Source organism: Clavelina lepadiformis, chromosome 1 (assembly GCF_947623445.1).
Source record: "Clavelina lepadiformis chromosome 1, kaClaLepa1.1, whole genome shotgun sequence".
Classification (NCBI taxonomy): domain Eukaryota; kingdom Metazoa; phylum Chordata; class Ascidiacea; order Aplousobranchia; family Clavelinidae; genus Clavelina; species Clavelina lepadiformis.
In genome coordinates, this window is record NC_135240.1 from 18,258,340 (window position 1) to 18,284,172 (window position 25,833).

General features: G+C 34.9%; 1 protein-coding gene across 3 annotated transcripts; it reads right to left on the minus strand.

The window, feature by feature from the left end:
• Nucleotides 1–1,525: 1,525 nt before the first annotated feature.
• On the minus strand, nt 1,526–25,366 carry LOC143447286 (MAM and LDL-receptor class A domain-containing protein 1-like). 3 transcript variants are annotated; one of them, XM_076947316.1, is made up of 29 exons: nt 25,206–25,366; nt 24,845–25,030; nt 24,538–24,649; nt 24,177–24,378; nt 23,274–23,361; nt 22,699–22,839; nt 22,259–22,373; nt 21,970–22,141; nt 21,577–21,784; nt 21,239–21,373; nt 20,914–21,088; nt 20,566–20,744; nt 19,430–19,525; nt 19,044–19,187; nt 17,400–17,528; nt 16,807–16,925; nt 16,107–16,203; nt 15,831–15,968; nt 15,652–15,753; nt 15,313–15,494; nt 15,012–15,210; nt 14,822–14,943; nt 12,427–12,986; nt 12,171–12,261; nt 11,982–12,085; nt 6,687–6,836; nt 5,512–5,630; nt 3,963–4,102; nt 1,526–2,623 (listed from the first exon to the last, which is right to left on the minus strand). In XM_076947316.1, the coding sequence occupies exons 1-29, from the start codon at nt 25,297–25,299 to the stop codon at nt 2,444–2,446; spliced, it is 4,479 nt and encodes a 1,492-aa protein (XP_076803431.1). In that variant the 5' UTR covers nt 25,300–25,366; the 3' UTR covers nt 1,526–2,443. The 3 variants fall into 3 exon arrangements, 2 of the variants coding, with proteins under 2 accessions (XP_076803431.1, XP_076803444.1); XM_076947329.1 differs by lacking the exons at nt 24,538–24,649; nt 24,845–25,030; nt 25,206–25,366 and having other exon boundaries at nt 23,305–23,361; nt 24,177–24,261; XR_013114064.1 differs by lacking the exons at nt 1,526–2,623; nt 3,963–4,102; nt 5,512–5,630 and having other exon boundaries at nt 6,694–6,836; nt 12,171–12,256.
• Between the last annotated feature and the right edge of the window lie 467 nt (nt 25,367–25,833).

The window sequence follows — 25,833 nt, forward strand, 5'->3', positions numbered from 1 at the left end:
TACTCAGCTGTAACTGACAAAGTGGCCCGCGACAGCGAATAGGTTCGTCACCCCTGAACTACACAAAGAAGCACAGGGTCCTGAAAAAGTCAAGCTCCCTGCCGTGAACCTTTTAGGTAGATTGAATAAGAAACGGCAAACGAGATGGAAGGAAGCTGTAGGTCTACCCGATAACCATTTCACCTAATCGTCGCGCACAACCTGGAACAACGTCAACAAACGCATTCCTCGCAAATACAAGAAAGACTGCCCTGTTCTCCCAAGTGCTTGACTGGATGACACCTTTTTACATTTTGCGTTACAACCCCTGTCATATCCAAAAACTTTGATGTTGGACCTTAATCATTGTAGTGCTGAAGCCAGGGAAAGATAAGCATCTTTCCAATAGTAACCGACCTATCTCAGTGGGTGGAAACTATTGGAAATGGTGGAAACTGGCTTCCCATCGAAACAAAGCGAGTTTTGACGAGGCCGCTTAACACTTGACTTGACTTGCCCAACTAACTGACAACATCGTCGAGTCTTTCAGTTTAGGACATCACTGTTGCTGTTATCTTAGACTTGAGCGCTGCATATGATATTGTGTGGTTCCAAGACTTAACTTCAAGATACTCAATACCCTATCCTGCAACAAGGCTGTCATCTGCCAATTTCATCATGAACTTCCTTTACAATCGATCGTTTGTTCTCTTTGATATGGGGCGGAGCTATACCTTCTCGGCTCAAGAACGGCGTAGCGCAAGGAAGCGTACTTGCGTACTTAAATTTATTGCATCTTGCCGCTAATCAAAATCACCTACTCTAACAGATGATGCTTGGCTCCCGCAACCTGTCCAGACTTCGTTCCCGGCATCCACTGATGAACCTCCCACCCGTAGATAATTCAGTTCCTGACGATTTGATTGAAATTATTTATTGAATTCCCAGAGTGGTCGAGATGTCCTCCTGATCTTACCCAACACTTGCTGATCAGATTAACTAAACAGACTCCGCAGCCGTGCTAGAACATTTACCGCCAACGTGATACGCTGAAGATCAAGGAAAAGCATTGCCATCCCTTATTTTGTTTTCTTTATTTGCTACATTATTGAAATACTGCTATTTTTGAGACAAAATTGTTTTGAGTAAATAACGTAACAAAATTTACAGTATCTGTTAAAACCTTTATGAAACCATTCACCACTAAAAGCTCGGTTGCACCATAAGCGGAAACAATTCTATTCCTAAGCTATTACTACTCAAAAGTCGATAAACGCTATACTCGGGTTAAACTTTGGAATGCGTTTCCATTACATCATTAAATTATTAATTTTAAAGGTGCAAGTCTACATCTTTCATAAAGTAATTTTATTTAATAGTACTGCAAGTATTTGTGGCGTGTGAGAGAAAATGTTTCGGGATTGCCAATTTGTCTCACAACTAAAAACTCTGGTCTGACTTCACTCAATGATATTAATAAGACAAAGGCGTGTTCTTCCCAGTACACACTTGCTGTACTTCGAGCTATTAACCAATAACCAAGCAATGAACAATTTCCCATGTATTACTGTTTTCCAGACAAAGCACCAAATTAATATTTTGTACATCAAAGAACTTAATATTAGAACACATAAAAAAAATCACAAATCCAGAGGCAAGAAGAATGAATTCTAGTATGCGAGGATGTATATACAGTTACAAATACACCAACATGACGTCATAAAAAAGATAACAGTTAGCATTCGTGCGCATTTTTAGATAATTTTAATCGACAAGGAGAGCTAAATACAGTATCTGAGCGAAATTTCTTAGTTTAGTTGTGAAATGTCTAAAACAAATCTACAACATTATTCTGTAGAACGTTAATAAAATGTTTTCGTGCGAGTTAATTTTCATTGTTGAGGTATCACTACTAGACATAGTAACAATTATTAATGTGAAATAAAACAATAGCATAAAGTAAAATTTTTGGCATGATTTATTTCACCGCATTTGCTCAAACAGAAGACACAAATTTTAAGTCAAGGACGCCTTCTATTTTTCGCCGACGAACTTGTTTTACAAATATCGTTGGCCCTAAAATTAATGTACTGCTTTTCCTGTTAATGAGCAGTGTCGTTGGCTAAACGTACAGTGGTTATGCTCACTTCTTCAAGTCTCCTATGTCAAAATTACAACTTTTACATAGTTTTATGTCGTATACGCTGTAGATTTTTAGTTTGGTAATTTTCTACTAACAATTAACGTATTTAAGGCGCCTTCAAGCAAAGACTGTAATTGTGAAATAGCTTTATCAATTTTGCATTATGCCAGCATAATCCTTGCACGAATGCCGAAATACAGTAGGCCTACTTTTTAGATACAAGCACTTTGCGCGTAACATTTTTATGAAGATAACCATATGTTGTGCGTATACATCTAGCGTTTATTTACATATAGCGTAGCAATCCAGATACATGGTGCTCTAAACAATTTTGCACGAATCGTTTTCTTTCATGATTCGTGCTAACCAACTCATATAACTTTGCACTCTTGTATAGATCCCTGGAATATTTGGCTTGCATCTACTGTCACCCCAACTTGTAATTCCTACCAAGTAAAACTTGCCACTTTTTTCACAAATTAAAGGTCCTCCTGAATCACCCTAAAAGTAAATACATTATGCATCAAAGAAAATTTAGTCAAACGATTTTATACACATCAATCACTGTCCAACAGTTTAAATTATTCAAATTGATAAGGTATCACCCGTTGTTGCATACAAACATTTGCACTTAACCTAATCAATCGTTGAATATATTTGAACATTTTGAACTTCGGTTAAATAAATTCATAAGAATTTAATTTAAATTAATTTGAATTAATATAAATTAATTGAAACAAATTAAATTTGAACAAATTCTTACAAGTTTACATACTGTAAATTTATATATACTGTAATAACTTTATGAAAATTCATGCTGATTGGATTAATTTTATACAACTCCAAATAATTTCATACAAAATCAAGCAAGTTTAATTAAATTTAAGTTATATTATAAACACTCAAACATTTTCTATTAATTGATATAAAAGCAAATAATATAAAAATTCAAATACATATACAAAATAAACAATATATAGGGTATAAATTGAAATATTTAATATATAAACTACAGTATAATTATAAAAACGTCCTATAAATTCATATAAACAGAAAAAAAATAACGAGGTTAATCAAATTTACATCAATTTACATAAATTGATTTCAATGTTTATTGAAAATACTCCCAAACAAGAAATCGGCCAATGCCGATTATAATCGACTGCTGTTTAATTAGACCTATTTCTATTAATTTAAAAAAAATTAAGAGTCTATGCGGTTAAAACTCTACAAAAAATATTATACAATCAAATCGCCAAAATAGCGTATAAGCCTAAGGTTATTTATGGAATATCAGACGATAAGTTCAGGGCAACCCAAATTTAAATCTAATAAATCTAATTTTAATGACCTCGAACGACATTTTTAATCTGTATGAACTTACTCAAGTTTACTTAGATAGATATCAGTTTTACTTGAGTTTTTATAAACCTCTTTCATTACTTTTAATTCGTTTGAAATCATTTTAAATCTTAACGTTTATAACAGGTAACGAAGGATTTGACAGATAACCCACATGAACTGCAAATGAGTAACTGATTAAGTAACAACGTAACCTGAAACCGTCTTTAACTGCAAAAATACAACCAAATAACTGTTAATCAACTTTACGTTTTGTGTAAGTGTAACTAGATAAGTAATAAAAGAGCCGGTAACGGTAACCAACTTCGTGCCGGTATGAATTACCCCAGTTATTTTGCAGTTTTTATATGAAAAACTAATACTGTAAAGATATTTTTAGAAGAATTGATTGTAAATATAAATTGCTTTTTAGCCGCTTGACAAGCAGGCAGCAAGCATAACGTGTGTAGATACATAAAGTTTGAAACTCAGTGCTTACTCGACAAGAGTTGGAACCAGTACCTCCAGCGCAAACCATGGAGTCATAAATTCGATAGATTGACCAGAATGTTGATTGGCAAAAGTCATGACTTAGAATTGGAACTTCTCCTTGTCTCAAGACTCTTTCAACTTCAGGTGCTAATAAAAGAAATAAATACAATATTATTAACATACTATACATGCACTATAAATAGCATATTAAAAAATAATTTATACAGCAGCATTTAAATAAAATGCCATGATATGCAATCATATCATTTAAAATTAATTTCAGAATATTTTTTCAAAACTTTTTTTTGTTTGCAGTTAACTTAACATGTGGAAACATGTTTAAACATGTCCCAAACATGTTAAACATGTCCCAAACATCACGGTGGAAGAGAAAATCAAACTAGCTTCACATGCATGGAAAATTCAGAATGATAATTAATTGAAAAATACAATGCTCTTTGAAAAACAGCTGTCAGCGGAACGAAGCTCGATTTGGAAATGCATTTGTTATCATCATCGTTTTTTAGTACTTCTCATTGGTTCTTGTTTTTTGTTGCTGTTATTCGTTTTACTTACATTGCATTAATGTACTTCTTTGTTATAGGCATTTGATTAAACTTATAATTTTGCAAGTTCTTATTGTAACATTTTACTAGTAACCTGTATTTGTTATTACTAGTATTTATACAATTTTGCTGGTCAACTACAGCTGTACGAGATATGCCATTTTTTGCGAACGCGTAAAAGCCCTTAATTCAAACAAGATACAACATCGCAAAAAAGTAAATATTTGATTTTTACAATTATAGATAATTGGAAGAGTTTGGGATAGTTTTAAACAATCTATTGAACAAACTGAAGAAATTTCCATGAATTATTATGAGTCAAGACTCTTTTAGCTGAGCTTGGTCTATACCAGCGTTGAGATTAAGGTAGGGAGGCTGATTTTAATTTGTGATGTGTTTACATCCTATTTTCTTGAACAGCTTAATGTCTAGCATTGATATGCAGTTCTACAGGCTTGTAAAACGTGGTGAAGCGGCTATGTTCATTACACAGTTGTACTAAAACAGTCTCCTAAAACTCTGTTTGAATTCTTGTGAAATAAAATTCAACGAAATTGGTTATTTTTGGAGAATTTGTTTACTAAGCTCGTGAGTTGCAGTATGGGAGAAGGTGAGTTAAGATGATCTACGAGGGTAAAGATTTGAAAACTTGTCTTGTACATGCTGTTCTAAGTGAACTATATAATTCACTACAAAACAAAATTTTTCAAAAATTTTGTTTCGCTTTATTGTTTTATTGTTTCTGTGACATCACAGCGTTAGCGTGAAAATAAATACCGATAACTACCCTTGCAATATTGCGTTAGCAAGTAAAATTGTGCATAGTTAGCATGTAGCGGCGTATTTGATGTTGAAGAGAGCCAAAGAGCTTTAAAATTTAGTTTTTGAAATTCCTTATTTACCCAATATGCGCGAAACCAATTAAAGTCTAGATAGCAACCGATACCTCTATTTCATAATTTTTTTTATAAAAATATATACGAAACCAACCATCAGCATTGGTCCTGCCCCATCCAGTTGTTACACAAACATGCCCAGATTGAAAACGTTCTTCATACTCTTGCAGCAAACAGGCTGGCTGAACGGCTTCAGTAGTGCGCACGGGATATCTTTAAATATAATGTAAGGTAATTATTAGTTATATAAAAAGTAAAAGAGTCAACTAAACTACGCTTATACCTTCTGAAAGTTATGCTGTCTTAATTCCTATTTTTTGTTTGTAGTTATGCAGTGCACGGTATTACATATTCCAGCTTACGTTATTATGATGTCATTGTTCACAGTAATAAACTGGTCATGCTAAATTGCTAAGTAATTTAAGACTAAATTAAATTCTACGCTTGAAATAAGTTTATATTCGCATTACATTTGGTCAAGTAATATTGATTACTGGTTAAGTTAACTGCAAATTAATTTTTTTGCTACCTTAAAAACCAAAGAATATAATTAATCAATCCTTTATTATGATACTTTTTGTACATAACAATCGAACAGTAATTATTATTAATTAACTGATAACTAAAGGCGAATCCTAAATTTATGTGAAGAAATCATTACCAAGAGAATACTAACGATTGACAATCGCTTGCGAATGACGCTTACAATTTTCCCAACCCTGGTAACAACGGTACATTGAAAATATGAATGTAGGCCTATTCGAAAACTGGAGATTCTGAGCTTTTATTTGATGTGCGCCTAACAAGTAACGGCAAACAGTGGAACTGTTTTAGAAATCATGCAACTTTCTTGTAAATTCAAAGTGGTCCATTGGTAGACAAAAGTTCGAAAAAGTTTTGTGAAGTATGACGCGGAAACGCATGGTAGAAATGAGTCATTTTACTGTTTCGTGTTACCAGACATAACACAAATATACGTTTAGGTCATTCTACGTAACATAGAACTCTAATCGTATTTCGTTGTGTTTGGGGATGTATGCATGGAACGTTATAGGGTTCCGGACCATTATAAAATCTGATGCCTAAGTATAGGTTTATGGTGTAATGAGAACAATGTTGGCCTAATTAATAAGGTTTACAAAGGAACGCATTCATTTAAGCCTGAGGATTTGTAGATTAAAGTAAAAGTTAAGAAAACATAAGCCTCTATATATACAATAGCAAATCAGGTTATCAGGGCCGAATTTAAACAAATGTATACGTAATTACCTCAATTTGACAAGCGCGATATCCGCAACAAGATCCTTGGAAAATTTATAGTCTTTGTGTGCATAAACGGCCTCGACTTTCATCTCTTGCTCTGTGCCTTCGTCCTCATACAAATCATGATCTCCGAGGACAACTATGTGAACGTCTCCCCTGTATAGACATTTGGATTTTTATATTGTCAAATAAAATGTTAGAACACGTATATCGTATATCCCTTACTTATACAAACATTAAAGTTGATTACTTGTTTTCTGGTTGCTCAAGGTAAAGGTCTATTTTCAGATAAAGTTGATTACCTGGCTACATTTTTACATAAAATGTTTATTAACCTGTAATGCTAAGGTGGTGATCAAAAACTTAACTCACAAGAGTTCAAAACTCCACAAAGTCACCAGCAATAGCCAAAACTGAGATTGGAACAAAAAATACTTGAGTTTTCGCGCGTTTGGCAGACACTCACGCAGTGGAATTGATTTTTCTTTTCGTAAAGAGGAGTTAAGGCTGTAAAAGCATGAGCTCAATCCTGTTATTGGTAAACATTTCCATTAAGCGAGCGAAAAAAACGATTGACGTCAATCTTCAATCCCACCTTTACGCATGTCTTTAAAACGACTCGCAAGAGACAGCAAGCTCCCAGTGAGCGTCGAACTGACAACTTCTCGATCGTTGGCCTCCTGCTCAAACACTAGGCAACACCGTCGACAATACAATTGGTGGAATTCCGTCCACTTGCCCAACAACGATAACAACTCACCACTCCTCTTGTTGTCAACGTATAATCGCCCGCGATTAGGCGTTTTTGTCCGATTTGGCTGACTCAATACCTTACATGTAGGCACAGGAAACAACGCGACGCGGGAACCAAAACACCTCCGGCACAGGAAAAACGCTCGTTGCACAGAAAAACACAGGCCCCAACATCTGTGACGCGGGAATCAAACATCTACGAGACGGGGTCAAAACGACCGCGGCACAGGAAAACACAAAATCCAAACATCTGCGAAACAGAAATTGCCATCTGAAATACTGTGTTACGGATTTTCTTCTGCCATGTATGTTTTTTACCACTTTCACGGCCCACTCAAAACCAACGAACGTTGTGCAAAATTGATTTTAAGATCCCCGACATGCTTATAGACAGCTTGCATCTCTTTAAGTATACCAATCATCAATCAATCATTTTATTTTTCGTCAAAAGCGTGGTGGTGACGAAAAATTAAGCCAGCTGTCACTAACACGCGCCAATGAACAGGAAAAAGTGACAAAGGCGAAAAGGTCTAAAACGTGCTCAAGAGAAATAGCTTTAATATTTGCTGGTAACAACTAGCACGGCCACTAAACATATAATTAGTTAAATCCATAAAGCATAAGTTGAAAAAGCGAAAATTAAGCAGACGAGCAGGTGGTGTGTTCAAGCAACTGATGAATGAAGTTGCTTCAATGCTGTACATCAGTGGATGGGAGAAGAAATCCACCGTAAAAGAAACACCATCCTGGGCAAGAGCCCGGTTTCTGGTGGCCATAGCACTAAGGAAGGGCGTTGTTGATTATCCCGAGTTTGTACAGCAAGAATGTACACCAATGACAATCTTTGGAAGATGTGATAACAATACTGCTCGTTGCAAGATGGAAACTTCTCTGGTTCATCGACAGTGATTTACGAAGAATGATGTCAATGCTGTCCAATAGATGGTAGTGCTGAAAGGTAACCCCTCTTGGTCCGAAGCCGAAGACTTGAGTGGCACTCGTGGTGACGTTACAATCAAGTAAATGGTTTCAGTTATTTATGTTGAAAATATGTAAAAGCAATCTGCAGTATTTGCAGTAAATATCCGAAATAGTTGTGTAATGACTTAATGAGTGTTGAAAATTTACAAGTTAATAAATAACCAGACTGATGTATAATTTTCTTAATCTGATTCGAAATTTCCGATACCATCATCTTTTCAAAGTGCTTTATCAAAAGGTACTTGTTGTGTGCATGCTGGATGCTTACTGGCTATGTCTAGAGTTTGGCAACAACAAATTTGGTGGCATGTGGTTGAGGAAAGCTTTAACTATTTTGAAGTAAACATCCATTAGTGAAATACAGTTGAAAATATATACACATAATAAAGAGAAAAACAAGTGTATAGTGCAATAAAATAAATGAAAGTGCTTGGTGCTGGAGTGAAGATTTATACAGTGCGTAATTACAATTTACACAGTCACATAGTGCAAGTGTGATGATGAAGCAAAATAACTTTGTAATTTAAAAAAAAAATTGTCTTATATTCCAAAAGTTTCAAATCATTAGGCGCAGAATTCCAAATTTTTGGTCCCATATGTCGAATAGTTTGTTGGGTTAAGGATTTACTGTGTAAGGGAAAGCAAAAATTGTTTCGATTTCTCAGCGAACTATCATATCTCGATGAATTTATTTGGAAAGAATCTGAAAATAATGGAGGAAACAATTGATGCTTGGCTTTAAACATGGTTGTGCATATTTCACTTTCAAAAAGCTATTAATAGATAGAAAATTACAGTCCTTCAAGAGATTTGAATAAACATTGGTTTTATAACCACATATTAGTCGGAATACGTGTTGCAAATTTTCTGAATATGTTTCAAAACAGATTGGTGGCCATGTTTCCAAACTGGAATATAGTAGTGTAAACGACATTCTATGAGAGTGTTATATAAAGACACCAGTGCAGCTTTATTTAAATAAGGTTAAATTTTTCTGGTCATTGCTAAGTTAGTTCTTAGTTTACCTAGTAAATAAATCATGTGTGGCTGCCAAGATAGATTTTCATTTAAATATATTCCTAAGAACATGATTTCCTTAACATTTTTAATTGGAGAGTTGTAAATCAATAGCGGTTTAATATTATCAGAACTTTTTGAAGAGGTTGAAAAGATCATATAGTTTGTTATCATTAGTTTTGTTTTTCCTTTACAGTATGATCACCATATATTACAGTTTTGTCTATATTTAAAGATAATTTGTTAGCTGAGAACCAGTTGGATATGTGTTCTAGTTCATTATTTGCTCGAGCTATTACCCCATTCAAGTTTTTACCTGACACAAAAAGATTTGTGCAATCAGCATACATTATTGAGTCACAGAACTTTAGACTTTGGGTTAAGTCATTTAAGTAAATTATGAATAATAGAGGACCCAGACTTGATTCTTGTGGGACCCCTGCTATAATGGCGCATTTTCTAGTGGAAATTTGACCGCAATAGTTTACAAGTTGCTGATGGTTGTGCAGGTAACTTGTGAACCAATCTAGTGTGATGCCTCTGATACCGTAACAGTGGAGTTTTGTCAGTAATATATGGTGATCTATAGCATCAAATGCTTTGGACAGGGAAAATGCCAAGTACAGAGTCTTTTTTTTCAAGAGAGTTATATAAATAATTTATCAGTAAGGTAGGAAGCTGCAAGGTTGGTGGAGTAGTGGGCTCGAAAACCAAATTGTTTCTCATATAAGAATGTATATGAATAAGAATTATATAATGAATGATTGAAAATGGCGATAGCAGACTGATAGGTCTGTAATTTTTGCAATCTTTGGCATCCCCCTTTTTATAGATTGGAATCACCTAAGCTACCTTAAGAGCATCTACAAAAGTCTCAGTGGATAATAATAAATTAAAAATGTGTGCAAGAATAACTATTGTTTTTTCGGGCAAAAAGTGCAGAACTTTGCATGGTATGTTGTCTGTGCCTGCACCAGACTTGGGTTTAATGCTGTTTATTACTTGTTGAACCTCCTTGCAGTCAGTAGGTTCACAAAAATTAGACCAACATAGTGGTTTACCTAAATAGCGCTCAAATGTAGAGGGGTTCTTGTTTAACAAGTCATCTGCAACAGATGAGATGATTGATGGTAATGAATGAATGAATGCCCCACCGATGATGACAAATACCCCGCCCAAAATGCTCAAAGTGCAAGCATTTTGTGTTTTTGCACCTCAAATACCGCTTTAAAACGCCTTAAACGAAATGTATTTTCATATCTATGTGGAAAATACAGCATTCAAATTATAGTTTTCACTTTTGAGACGCGGTGTACAACTTTTAAGGCTGTATACATAGACTTTGAAACGCCGTAAACCCGCCTACTATTCTTATACGTTTTTCTGTGTAGGTTGTTGCTGATATGTAGGTGCAGAAAGGGAAATGCAATCAATGAAAATGACTGAAAACTATATATATATAGCTATAGTTTAAAAACGCTAGGTTCCTGAGGGGGTATGGCACAGCGACCACTCCCTAAATAGCCTAAGCTAGTGTTAGCATTAAATAGTATTTAGGAGGGTCAATGACAGACTCTGGAAATGATTTAAGATTTTGACGTTTTTCTGAACGTTATTTTTAGGTCAATCTCATCGTCACTCATCCCGACGACAAATATCCTCAATAAACTGGATATAAATTGCTTTGAGTGTGGTACGTGGTAACAGCGTATTCTGAAAATACAGTAGAAAAGGCCTCAAGAACATCAATCAATGACTCTAAAAAGAATAAGCGTCGGCTAAATGCATACGGGTGGAAAAAAACAAGACAAGAATGTTCGGACTTTCGATGATACTATTACTAATGGTCTACAAATTCACAGACACTGGAACTACAGCTTGGAGATAGAAACAGATCAAAAGCAACACCAAGTTCTGAGCGGTCAAAGCCTTGTATGGCCTTTACCGTTGCTCCATAGAGACAATATCCAGTAGTTTTGTGTATAAACAGACAGCGCGGTGGTAAAATATCTAGGACTTCAATTGCTATACAAATTCTAAACAACATTATAAAGCAATTTGCCTCATCTAAAAACGATGTCGAAATCAAGTCAAAATCGCACTCAACCCAAAGGTTCGCAGGGCGATGTTTGAACACTATGGCTGCCGAAAAATGGACTTAAAATGCCAAATAAACTTAATGGTTGTAAGTGCCTTTGAATCAAAGAAGTCCGCAAAGATCGAATAATTTCTTTTGATACAATTTCATACTTGATATGATTTAGTAGCAAAAAAGCAAGTGCGAAACTACGAATATTGACATAGCTATATTCTCCAACAATGGCAGGTCAGAAACCTACATAGAAAAATTCCTGACTCTGGAAAAACCTATATAAAGTGGGCTGACAACGAAAGTCACGATATAGAAGCGTAATAGTAGCATTAATAGAAATATGATCAAAAACAAAATATACTAGGCCTAACGAGTAGGCTATAACCAATTTGAATGTTTTGAACTAGTAAAAGGTATAACTAAATCTGAGACGTTTGTCAAGCAAGTCTTATACTTACAATTGCGGGCAGTGGGCAGCAGTAACGATCCAATATCGGTCTATGAGAGTGCCACCACAAAAATAGTAACTATCCGTTGATGAATCAATAACGTAATACGCAGCCTGAATAAATTATAAAATAAGAAATTGTGGGCAATGCGTCACTATTATGAAGCATCGAAGGTTCTCTATTTCACTCAGTACTTACTTGCCAAGGCCAACTGTGTGGTCGTGTTATATTTCCTCCAGTTATTTTCAATATAGCTGCCCTCTTCATTCTTTCTACAAGCCCTTCTTCTCTTACAATTTAAAGAAGTGCATGGTTAGTATCCAGTACATACTACACAATTTGACATTGCAAATATAACTTAGACTTGTTTGCACTATTTCATTCTATATAAGCTTATAAATACGTTATATAAACTACTGTCCTTGGGTATTAGCATGTGGATCAAATAACTTACTCCTCATCCTTATCCCTTCTAAGGGACTTTTTCATTAACTTCCATTGCCACAAAGGAATGCTTTCTGCGCCTCTAAATGATGGTCTGATTTGACGTGCTTGTGTCTTGGGGCTTTTGGATGATATTTTTGAAATATTACTGCTTGAGATGTTCTCATGCTTCTGAACTCGGGCGGCAGATTCCTTTTTACCGGGTTTATAAACAGTTTTGTTTCGTTTATTTATAAATTTCTTCAGTGTTTTAGCAAGACTAAGGATGGATAAATTGCTGTGACGAGATAAGTCCAGGGCATCCCGAGCCGAGAGAGGCACATTAGGAGACGAGGTTGTATTTACATAGGCATTTCTCTTCTTTCGGATTCTAATAACCTCAACATTGTGGGGCATACCCTTTTGTAAAGTCATTCTGTCTTCCAGCCGAACGCCTGTGTTTGGCTGTTCCAGTTCACGCCAACCCAAACCATGCGGTACTTTTATTAAGTTTATTTGCTCGGGTTGAAGTTTGACAAAACGCTCGCGTTCCGGTTCCGAAGAAAACGCATTGTCAAATTCAACATTGTTCTGTAAACATAACATTAAATAGTGATATGATGCACATTCATAGTGATATAATGAGACATTTTTATTTGCAAGAGAAATATTAATGGAAAATTGAATACTTTAATCCAAGCTTTGAGGAACAAGAAATTAAGCGAACAACACCAGTGAAAGTGTAGGGTGACCAGTTCCCTTTCTCTCAACCGCCTATATCCATATGCATTAGGCAATTATTCCTGTCCATATCATATACATGGGTGATGTTGACAAAGCTTTTTGTCGAAATCAGTAAAGCCTAATATTGGAACCTGAATCAAGCGATTGCCAGATGAGCATCTTAACCACTTGGCAAGGACCAGGCTTATATGCGAAGCATATAAAACAAGAACTACTTGATCAAAACTGTATGGCTCTTTTTCCGAAAAACTTAGAAATTGCAGCATCGGCCAAAGTAAAACTTAAGAAACTTTCGTTGGTTGTAACTCGCATATTTTGTATTCTGTTGTGTAAGTTTTACGTTTAATTACATTTATAAAGTTTTAGTTACAATTAATTTAAACTTAATACATGTAATTATGAAATGCATTAAATGCAAGGTTTTCTTTGAAACTTTAATTTATTTCTGTCACTCTTTTAATTGTTTACAAGGCTGTTCGACTCAATTTTAGAAAACTTTGCTTTAACATAAGCCCATGACTTGACAAGTTAACAATCCACTTGCTGACCCATACAGGAAACTTTTGTTTGAGTTTGAACTTGAGATTATTTTTTAAGTATTAAGTCATTGGTGGATGCTGGCTTTAAGCACTAAAAAGTGGAAGTGACGATAGCTCACGTGTTTAAAGTTAAGCGTGTAGTGATTTCATCTGGTGTCGTGGTTGTCAAGTTGTTTCACGTTTCACAATTGTATCGTGGCTGAGAAAGGTTGGAAAGCACTGGTTTAGCTCTATTACGGTCAGCGGGTTCTCTGGCGTATGGGACATGTATGCAATAATATTTATTTACGCGGTTTGGAATAAAATATATATAGCTGGCTGCACAAAAAAGTGAAACTTGTTATCGTATAACTGCACAAAATACTCATGTTATGTTCTTGCATACTTCAATTCAAATAATACTTTTTTTGCCCACTCCAAGGTTTTTCTTTATGATGCCAAACAAAACAAAACTGTAAAAACAGGTTTCCCATAAAAAGGTTGCTTTTTAAAAAGTAGAGATATAATTCTTTATAATTTTAGAAGCGTGTTATTTAATTTGCTGTTTTATTAATATCTGATCTAACGTAGGCCTATATTAGTATTTCCACTGTATTTGCCACTTTTAGTTTTGCGAGTTCAAGGAAGCTAGAGATTTTTTTCTATAAGCTGTTTAAAAAATTGTGAAACACTCTCTTAACCTAAGTTTTTTCCAAAAACAACCGCCTATAACATACCGCAATTTTATAAAATACATTACATCAGAGATGAAAACGGGCCATTGTTTAAACTTGACATTTAAATTTGAACCCTTATTTATCTCAATAAAAGTCCGAAAGAAAAGTTTACCTAATAAGTCAAAGATGTGGAGAATAAGCGCAAAATAAACATGAACAAATAGTTTAAAATTTAACGTTAATTTTGTTAAGAATTGACGGCTGAGCGAAAACAATAATAAATGCTTAAACTAAATATTGTAAGAATTGTTTGTACGCAGACACGAATTCGACCAAAAAAATTAAATTCATAAACTTCAGCCCGAACCCGACCCAAGCACATAATGAAAATCCTGGCGCACATTCCACATCAACCTCAACCAAAGTAACGATAATGGTTCGATATAGATAATAGAATAGTATTGTAAGTTTTTTCAACTTGACTTACATTTTCAGATGGATTAAAACGGTGTGCGCTTACTGGTGGGCTTATGATTTCAAATCTACTTAATGGTGCTGAATTTCCAAACGATGGGCTGGTTACAGGTGAAAAATGCACAGATCCACAACCTAAAGATTACGTTTTATAGTGCTCGCTTAAGATTAAAAATGTCGTATCAAAATAAAAGTCAGCATACCTTTGCAAAACGACTCATCGCTTCCATCACCACAATCATTATGTTGATTGCAGCGGGCCGAACTAGGAATGCAATAATTATTGCCACAACGAAAAAAGTTATCTCCGCAACAGGACTCGCATAGTCCGTCGGAAATACTTATGTCGTCCACGGCGATATCTCCCCTAAAACCTTCACCACGAACACCTTCCAAAATGATCTAAATGCAACAGGCTACACGTTTTAGTTGATTAATCGGTTTACGTTTCTTCATCAAAAAAGTAAGAAAAAATAATATTTTATTATATTAATATAACATTACTTGGTAGGGGTAGTCGTCATCTACATCAATAGCAGCGTACAACCACTGATCTCCCTGATCTTCTCCTTGGTACCAAAGTGGTGATCCAAGGTATGAACCAGTATGATCCAGGCTTCTTTTGTACGCATTGATTTTTCCAATATGACTACCATAGGAGTGATACCAAAATCGCAGGCATTTTTCTATAGAAAAATAGAAACGTTAAAATTCTAACAATATAACAATATCCTTGACAAATTCCCGTGACAACTGCCTTTTAATAACAAAAAAATTATATTCAACGTTATGAGATAACATTTGTATCAAGAAATTCAATATTGACCATTTTATTAAATTTACTTGGTTTTCCTTGCGGGTGAATTATCGGGCTTATGAGCCTTGCTTTATCACTCTGTTCACGAGGGGTAGAAGTTTCTATGTATATGTAGTACCCTTGTTGATCTGAACAGGTGGTAAAGATATTTTTAATAATCTGCAAATCATCAAATTTAAAATAAAACATAATTTACAAACCGCACTTTTACGAGTATGGTCAAATGTTGGGCCAGTATTGGGGGTCTGGGATTCGGTATTGAGTCTGGTCCAATCGAAGTCATCGTGAGAGTGATCTTGGTGCCACCCGCAAAACCCAGCGTCAAATGTGCAATTGAGCAAAGCTATGAGAACAATATAATTAATTCAAAAACAACAAATTAAACGTTAATTTGTATGGTATCGAAGAAATGCTGTGTATAAAAACAATGCTGAAAGTATAAAAATCGATTTTCAATATTTGTACGCATTGAAATGCTTACGGCATTCTCCAGGTTGAAGACTAATGTCGTCGATAGCAATATCTCCCTTCCACGTTTTTCCGCGGATGGCTTTTATAACTAAATGGTATTTTCCAGGCTTCAACACAAATAAAATTCATGGTTATAGGCTGCTGAAAGAAGGTTTTTTACTAATAGAAATTTTAACAGAAAATGTCAAAGGACAAAAACTGTTCTTGCAAGATCCAACCACAAAACTGTGTCAAGTTGGCATTGCCAAACAATAGTGACTTTCACTATCGTAATTGCAATTTATTGCAAAACATTTCCGTAAATTATTTTGCAAACATTTTTGAGCGACAACAAAATTTTGGCGATTCATAATTTCGTCTAAACTGCAAATGGACAACTTAACAATCTAGAGTTTAGAGTCTAGACAAACAAAGTATACGTCTAGGTCCTAGACATCCTCTAATCTTAGACTCCAGGATTTTAACTTATGTTTTTAAACCTTTTTCCGGTCTGTTTTTATAACCACGTAGGCTACTTGCGGCTGACCCAAAGGAAACGAATTACTAATTTACAAGCAATAACACAACGTACACTTCATATGTAAGATGATCAACATAAAAATACTTGTTTCATATAAGTATATATTTACGGTGGGTTTTAAGCGATTTAACCCCGTTCAAGCAAATTTAGTCTTATGCAAGCTACCGTACTTATTCATATACAAACTTACATTTATGTTCACAAAAACAGGCATCCAAATATTTCCAACATCACCTTCATTCTTCCACAGAATATGCTCGGGTGCATTAGCAATTGGTAACTTTTGTATGATAGCAAGCGAACCAGCATCTAAAAAAAATTGCCATTTAGCATTGGCAACTTTTTTTTATCTCGTCAATTATACGATTCAGTGCACAACAAAACGTCTGCGTAATATAAATATCTGTTCAGTTACTTTTTCTTAAAAATGTCTTTCATACAGATTAAATGCAAGGAATAATGACAGTCGCGTTGCGTTGCGTTGCGTTTTGTATCAGGAATCACGGATGACATAATACTGCACAGTATTTGATCGATACATTGTATAGTGTACATTCGTTTACTGCTTCTTACTTTTACATAGGTAATATATATATATAGGCTGATGTTATGAATGTTATGATGTATGAAATGTGTTACTGTTGGTCAATTACGTGTTGTTCATATCATTAATTACTGGTTTTACATATAAACCTGTTGTTTATTCCAGACGTGGTCTGGATTACACAAGAAAATAAATCAATTGGAGAGGCTTAAATCTTTCGATTTATTTTTCTAACTTGCCTGCACCATACACGTGAAACCACATTGAAAAACAGTGTTGCGTCAAAGTAGATAAGGCCGGACTTTTCAATATCGCTTCATCGTTTTCCTCGCGTGGCCTTGAAGCTTCGATGTAGGCAAATTCTCCACCTACAAAATGCAATAACGTTGACAGAAGAACTCTATAAGTTTAATTTAATTTCGTTTAAACTAAATCATGTTTTGTTTAAATTGTTAAAAATAGAGGTCTTAATAAGCGAAACAACGTGCTCGTGTAACCAAGATTTTCTTTAACCAGGAAACTTTCCGCTCTTGCGGCTAGTCAATTAGCCCACCTATCTTCTAACTTTTAATAGCATTCAAATTCTTAACTCGAGTTTTGTGTAGAATAAAAAAGAAAGGTATTTGCATCCCCTCAATAAAAACAATTGCCTTTCTTTTATCAAACCAAAACGTAAAATGTCTAATAAAAATTATTGTCCACGAAACCATAGCGTAATCAGTTATAATTAGGGTGTGAGATTAGAAATTGCGGATAGCCTACCATGCCATGTGGTTAAGGCGTAAACCAGGTACATGTGTAGAAAACTTACTAACAATAGGAGTCGCAAGTGGCATATCGATAAATGACAGTCACACATTGTGTACAAGAATGGCCGCAACAATACGGGTGGAATATATGTTATTATACATCTAAAACAAATCGTGGAACCAAAACGTAAAATGTCTAATAAAAATTATTGTCCACGAAACCATAGCGTAATCAGTTATAATTAGGGTGTGAGATTAGAAATTGCGGATAGCCTACCATGCCATGTGGTTAAGGCGTAAACCAGGTACATGTGTAGAAAACTTACTAACAATAGGAGTCGCAAGTGGCATATCGATAAATGACAGTCACACATTGTGTACAAGAATGGCCGCAACAATACGGGTGGAATATATGTTATTATACATCTAAAACAAATCGTGGAATTCATGAAACTATACACCTAAAACATATCAAAGTGCAGTGCTACATGAACACGCCTGTCAGCATGGTTAATAGAAAAGGAATTACCAAACGTCAAATTTGGTGACACTCGTATATGGCAAAAAAGTTTGTACTGACTATTGGTTTAAATCCAGTCATATAGGGATTCATATTATAGAATTACAAATTCTTAGAAAATTAATTTCAAAAGATCCCAATCGAATTTTCCTGCTATTTCAAAGTCTGGAAACCATTTTCAGTATTAAGCCAATGTTGCAATTGGAACGAACGGTAATTTTTTGGTACGTATATGAAATGCGCAAGTATACGCGTTTTTAATGTCACTTTGCAAACGAAACGCTTCAGCAATTGCGAATTTTGCTGCATTGTGTTCACAATAAAAAATGAAAGTAACAATTATGGGAACTCTCATAACAACCAGTGCACCGACCGACAATTTAATCAGCTTTGCTTCGGACATGTCAAACTATGGAATAGTCGATCGTAAATAAAGTAAATTTACTCAAAGTTTCGATTCAAGGAGCTCTTGAGAATTGAAAGCTTAAAATAATTTCGAAGTTCTGGATTTGGAAAACTCATTTTTTACAGTTTACATCTAAAGCCAGGGCCAGCAGGGATACCATTTCATCAAAATTTGGGATAGTAAAATAATTCAGATTAATTATTCTTACCTCCACTCGTATGGTCTTTATTCGGACCAGTGTTTGGAGAAGGAGTTTGACCTTCCCTAGATACAGTCCAGTCAAAATCATCTGCGTCAACTTGTATCCAATTGCATACGGAGTATTGATCAAAATTGCAATTAATTTGCAACTCTAGAAAAGTTTATGTTGTTTTTATAATTTTTATTAAAGAAAACGGTTTTATATAACCCTTGTTATAGCTATCCCTATATATAGGTAATAGCACCTGGCTGTAGTGCACTTCTTGCTTATAAGAAGTTCGAAGGAGTCGACACCATTTAAACAGCATTTCCTTCCACAATTTCTTTATGTTAGTTATAAAGCATTTTGAAACTAATGGGGATATAGTAAGTTACTTGATATTCTGTGATTACCTAGTGAGGAGTTGGTTGCTCTATTCTCGACAGTTTTGGTTCCAGATGAGTTCGTTGGTACAGATGATTCTGTTGATGTCTGCTTAGCTGTTGTATCTATCGATTTATTTTTGTAATAAAAAATAAACCATGTTTACTAAGTTTTAATGAAGGAAATAATTGTTTCACCAAAAATACGCAAAGCCCTTGATGGTAGGCAGTTAGGTTACGAAAACGTGAAATTATAGGACTCCATCATAGGATATAGGATAGGATTCGATCCTATATATAAACACCAAAAAAAGAACACAATGAAATCAATGTTGCAACAGAATACTGTCAACGGCAGACTTTGGACTAGATGCCATATAAATAAACTTAAGTCAAATCACATTTTAATTAAATCACTAAAAATTGAAATTATATATGTTGGGGAAGGTTGAGATAGTTCTGCGGTAAATCTACACTAAACTGCTGTAATTAATGTAATACAACGAATGCAGATATATTTATAGTGTAATTATACACAACTAACCAGTTTTCGATCAGAGTATAGCCAGTATAGCTATTAAAAAAACAATCGCAATGTTGAAAAGGATCAAGAGTTAAACAACAGAAAATGATAACTTTAGAAGGAGTTCGTGTTGCCATATAAGCTTAGACGGAGGGTGAGAGTGGGGTAAAATATGAGCAATAGGCCTGTAATGTATTGAATTTACAATCCGTGCAGTCACAACGAGATAAGCAATGTGATGGGAAAATGCAATATGATAAAAAGAGAAATGCATTGCAATAATATGTTTCAGTTAAAATATTTGGCGATAATAAAGATAAAATTCTTAATAAATACGACGAGTCATATTCATAAGCTTGTGTGTATAGATTTGAGATGGTTTTGCTTAATTCATAAAACTTGGTACAGTTTGCTTTCGCATGTCATTAGGGAAAAATTTTATTTTTTTAATATTATACTTATATATCACTTTGCAACCACCGCAAAACTAATAGTAACCTGTATGGTAAAGATATTTTTCTTTTCCTTTTTTACTTTTTCTCATTTCGGTGTTAACCGGAAAATTGATTTTTACACACGAAGCTTCTGATTGAAATACAGTTAACTTCAATGAAACATGTTATTTCTTTTCGAAAATACGTACAACATGGGGACGGTGTCACCGAAATATCATCGACTGCTATATCTGAATAAAAGTTATTTCCACGAATTCCAAGAAGGATAAGCTGGTAATCAAAAGATTCCGTTATGTCGACTTCAGCCAAGCGCCAATCAGTCTCATTTTTGCTTTGCTGTCCATCAGCCGACCACTTATGATGAAACCTATAGGGTTTGTACTTGTGATAAATGATATAAGGGTGTACCACACTTAAAGTATACACCGAAAAAAGGTAGGCCAATGCATTTTAAAGACCAAAAATGGTAACTCCATTGTTTTTTCGTATAGTGACGGTTCTATAGTGCGGCAAGTCAAAGGTCTATCACATTTCACCTGTATCTTCCTGGTTTGGCCGTAAGAACCTCCAGCTTTCCCATTGATCTTCCGAACATATGATAATAAAAGCGCATACAAGCACGTACAGAGGAGGAGATGACAGGACTACGAAGTATTGCTCTGTTATTGGGCATACTAGGTGAAGACGCTTCAGTATAAATATACCAACCAGCTGCAACCAATAATATTATTTGGTTAACCTATGGTGTAGGCCTTGTCTTATCTTGCTTTATCTTCTGCCGCTATAAATTCTAACGTTACCCAAGATTGTAAATTTAACGTCGCAACGTTTATTGCATCAATGGTTTATTTGGAACTATACATTTGGTTGTGTGGTCGTGTGAGGGACCCGTTTTCAGAGAATGTGTTTTTCCTTTGTTGAGAAGCCAGTCAAACTCTCCCCTATCTCGATTCCATCCACAAAATGTCTGTTCCTCAAAGGTGCACGATAAACCGCCTATAGTTAAGAACAAATACCAATAAAATATGACAAACAGCTTTGAGTCCAGTTTAGATAAATCTATGAAATGCGAATGAGAATAAACACTAAAAATTGTTCAAGAATGAAGAAAAACCATCGTCATCATCATTGGGGAAAGTTCAAACGAAATGCGTGAGAAAGTCAATCAATCATTTGTGTTTGTTATGTACAAATCGTACCAGGTAAGGATGCATTCTCCACAAAAATGGTGGGTTGCGGTGATCGCGTCAGAAACGATGGTAAGGTTGATGTTGTTGTTGGGCTAACTTCATTACTCGCTATTGAACTTTCCACTTTAGGTGTATTGCTTGGAAAACAGCCATTTAAGGATACATCATCTACAGCAGTATCGCCTCTGTAGTTTTTACGTTCTGCTTCAATGATTACCTTAAAAACGAGATGTGGGTGTATAGGCTACATTAAAAATATCCTGTCTACTTTTTTTCACATTCAAATTCTCTTCGTTTGTTAAAATAACATTATACAAGTAAACAAAACACTTTTCATAAGTATTTTTGCCACCATAAGGTAACAATTGTAATATTTATCCTGAATTCCGATATTGGTATTACATGAAAGCTGTCGTGCTTCTGTAAGAAACTTTCTGGTAAAATAATTCGAGCTTGCTTCCAGTTTAGCCCTTGTGCGCCACTTATCTGCCAGATTGGTTGACTCAACGGAACAGTGTGGTTTGCCACTAGATAAACTCTTAAGGGTCCAATGCTTTCACCGTTCATGTTGTACCTGTAATTTAGCATTTGGGATATAAAGCATGAATATATAAAGCATAGACTAACGCAGCAATATACATTTAGCTTCACACAATATATAGTTAGTAAAATCGGCTCCTTTATACCTTACCAAAATTGAAAAACAGGTTGTGCATCAGCGGTGCATTTAATAGGAGGAGAAATAAGCCTAGCTCTGTCACCTTCTGTTCTAGGCCAAGACGCTTCGATGTAAAGATACCTGCCATCTATATCAAACATCGCACTACTTTATATAAACAAAAATGTTCAATCAGAGAAACTGGTTCCAGACTCGAATGATGCGTCATGTTGCAACGATTTACCCCCAAGCTTTTTTTAGAAAACATGAAGGCTTTATCTACATTCCGTAACCGACATGTCTACAGAAAAGCACTTCGTCATAAAATAAACCCAACAGCAAAACGGAATATATGATGGTACACAACGTTTGTTTTTTATGCAACAGGTCGTTGGTAATATTCACAGAAACAACAAAGTTCGAACTATATTACGGCATATTTATTCGTGACAAACTAACAAAACGTAAATAACCTTCAGTTCCAATTGTGTGGTCGTATGGAGGTCCAGTATATCTCGTACCCGTTGAACCACGATGAGGCAACCAATTAAAGTCGTCGCCAGACATTTGAGTCCAACCACAAGTATTACTCTCAAAATCACAATTGATTGGTTCTAAGTGGAAAAAGCATGCAATAATTGTCTTCACATTTTATCTTTTGCAGTCAAGATTTACAGCAAAATCAGTCATATTCAGTCTCCCGACTTCATGCTTGCATTATTATATTAAAAGCATGTAAACCTATCACAATTTGTTTTGAAGTCAGGTTGTGCGATCAAGTGATCAAGTCGGACAAAAAATTATGTTAACACAGCGGGTGATCGTTAGCAAATATACAATAGAGTGACTCGGCAATTATAGGCAATTATAGGCTATAACTTCTCCATACTATACGTCACAAATCATTTGTGATTAAAAGTTTAAGTTTTTGGAGAATTGGAGTTATTTATAATAAAGGTTCAAACTTACATTAACGTAGATTCAAACGTGCAATTTTAAGGTCAAAACTGTCATACAACAAAAATAATTTTCGACATATAACACATACTTTCGAAACATGGTGAAGGTGTCAAACTTACATCGTCCAAAGCGATGTCTCCTCGATAATTTTCTCCACGAACTCCTTCAATTATAATCTGAAAATAAACTTTTTTATGTTTTTTTACTAAATTTGATGATAGAATCAAGCTCAGTACTTGTCGAGATGAATTTAATTAAGAAGTGCAGGCCATGACTAACACATTAATAGGATTTCCGGACACACGTCGTTAAGGACTGGACGATAAATATGATAAGAACTATTTAGTCACGCTAGGATGAAGTATCATGTTGCGGGTTTGAAGAATGACGACAACGCCCAAAAACATAAAGATTAACAAGATCACAGGCAAGTCTTGTACGGCGTCTCGTGCCTCCAGCGAATTATAGTATGCTCATCAAACTTACGTACAAAATTGTACTTTTCAAGCGGTGGAGACTGAAATGACCTGTTTTAACTACAGGCGATTTAAGGCAGAAAAAAAAACGGGTAAATTCCTAAACATTGCCATGTAAATCTACAAAACCTAAAAAACAATAATAATGCGAAATGGGAATTTTCGACAAATTACGCTTATGCTAAAACCAACGCATTCTGATTGCATCCTGAAGAATTTGTGAGGATACAAGGAATGTGATACCTGTTGGAATTTCTAATCCGCAAATCACATTATTTACAACATATAAGTTATATCTGCTATTGTGACAGAAAAGTAATGCTTGGACAAAATAGCTGGGATAGGCGTCATATAGTTATTTTGATTAATCTGGCTAATATATGCCTGTATAGTGGTAAGATACTTTACATGATACAAAATTCTTTTTTTAAGAAAATGTGACGAAATAAATAGTAATTTGTATTCAGGAAGAGTATAGAAGGTTTTGGGAAATTTTAATTAAAAAACGCGCTTACAAAGGCTGGATCCGTTACTGTAATTTCAGTTTGATGTTCGTTCCACCAGTCTTCGGTGGGTTCCAGTGCTCTCGTTTGCGCTGTTCCTTCGACTGACCAGGCACCAGACAAATGGCTCAAAATTTCTGTTTTCTTGCTAATTGCATTTTTCATGTAAATGTTTAAGTCTTTGATGTCAGCGCCATGCATATGATGCCATAGCCTATGAGAAAAAAGCAGGTTACACAAAAAAATATTTAAAAACGAAAAGACTCTATTATAATTGTATAGGAATGAAATACCACCCAAGATTAGCTGATAATACACTAGACTTTGCTCAGTGTAAGTTACAACAGTCAGCATACTCTTGTAAAATTATTACCTAAAGCAATACTTCCCTGGCGATTTAAGCAAAGGGCTAATAAGACGAGCTTTATCGCCTTTCTGACGCGGTGAGGAGGCTTCAATGAAAAGATAATATCCTGCAGTTCCATCTGTATATGGGTACGAGTTAACATTCCGAATTTATAGCCAATGACACTATTGCAATATGTGAAAAATAGTTATAGTAACTTATTGAAAACAGCATTTGCTACATTATAAATTTATAATATTAACATTTAAAAGAATATAGAAGTAGTTTGTTTAATGTAACGTTCAGGAAGTTTAAAATTTTATTTCACATCAACCTTTAGTGGTATGATCCCATGGAGGACCAGTATCCATTGAAGGAGTCATTCCTTTTATCCGTGTCCAACTAAAATCTGCTTCAGAGTCATTTTTCCAGCCACAATAGCTGGTGTCAAAATTGCAGGAAAAATCTGGCAATTCATCGCTAAGTAAATGACTTGTTTCTTTGTGTGACGCTCGTTTCGCTGTAATTAATTAGGTATATGCTGTAAACATTCAACGATATTTGAAAGCTAACATTGATTGTTCCTATCTTTAGAAATAAGCATTTCTATATAAAGATTGAAAATAACAAACTGCAAAATGTTTCTCCTAAAGACATTACTTAAAAGCTGCAGCCTTCAAAATAATGATTATTACCTCGTCCGTAACGATGTTTCAGGTTTGCTGTCAAAACGGAATCTTGCATTACAGTTAGAAACGTGATAAGATAGATTATCCCAAAACTTATCATATTTTAGCCGGTTAACTAATTACCTGTAATAATTCTGGTCGCATAAAATGCATGTATTCAAGCAAAAAAAAAGACAAGCATGAACGGCAATTTAATATTGTCAGCCTTATACTACCTACCTATGAACATATTTCATATATCAGTACTTACATTGTACTCATTAGACTAACATGAAAGCTACACAGTAGAAATTGGCTTAGTTCTGTGAAGAAGTGTATCTAGGATCAGGTAGAATAAGATGCGCTTTGTCTATAAAGGACATGCGTTCCTCTTAATTTCCAAAAGTTTGAAGTGATGGCAAAGTCAGCCATAAACACTGTTTGAATGCTAACGATGAGTTTGTTGCCAAATTTTGACTTTGTAAACAATTTTGACAATTTTTGACCTAACGCTATAAATTTGACCAATTTTTGACTTTTTTTGACAAGTCAAAAAATAATCGCCCTACTGATAATTAATTAATTGATTAATAAATTAATCAAAGCATCACCATTTGTCATTGCAGATAAGTCACATGTTTACAAGCCCTAGAAG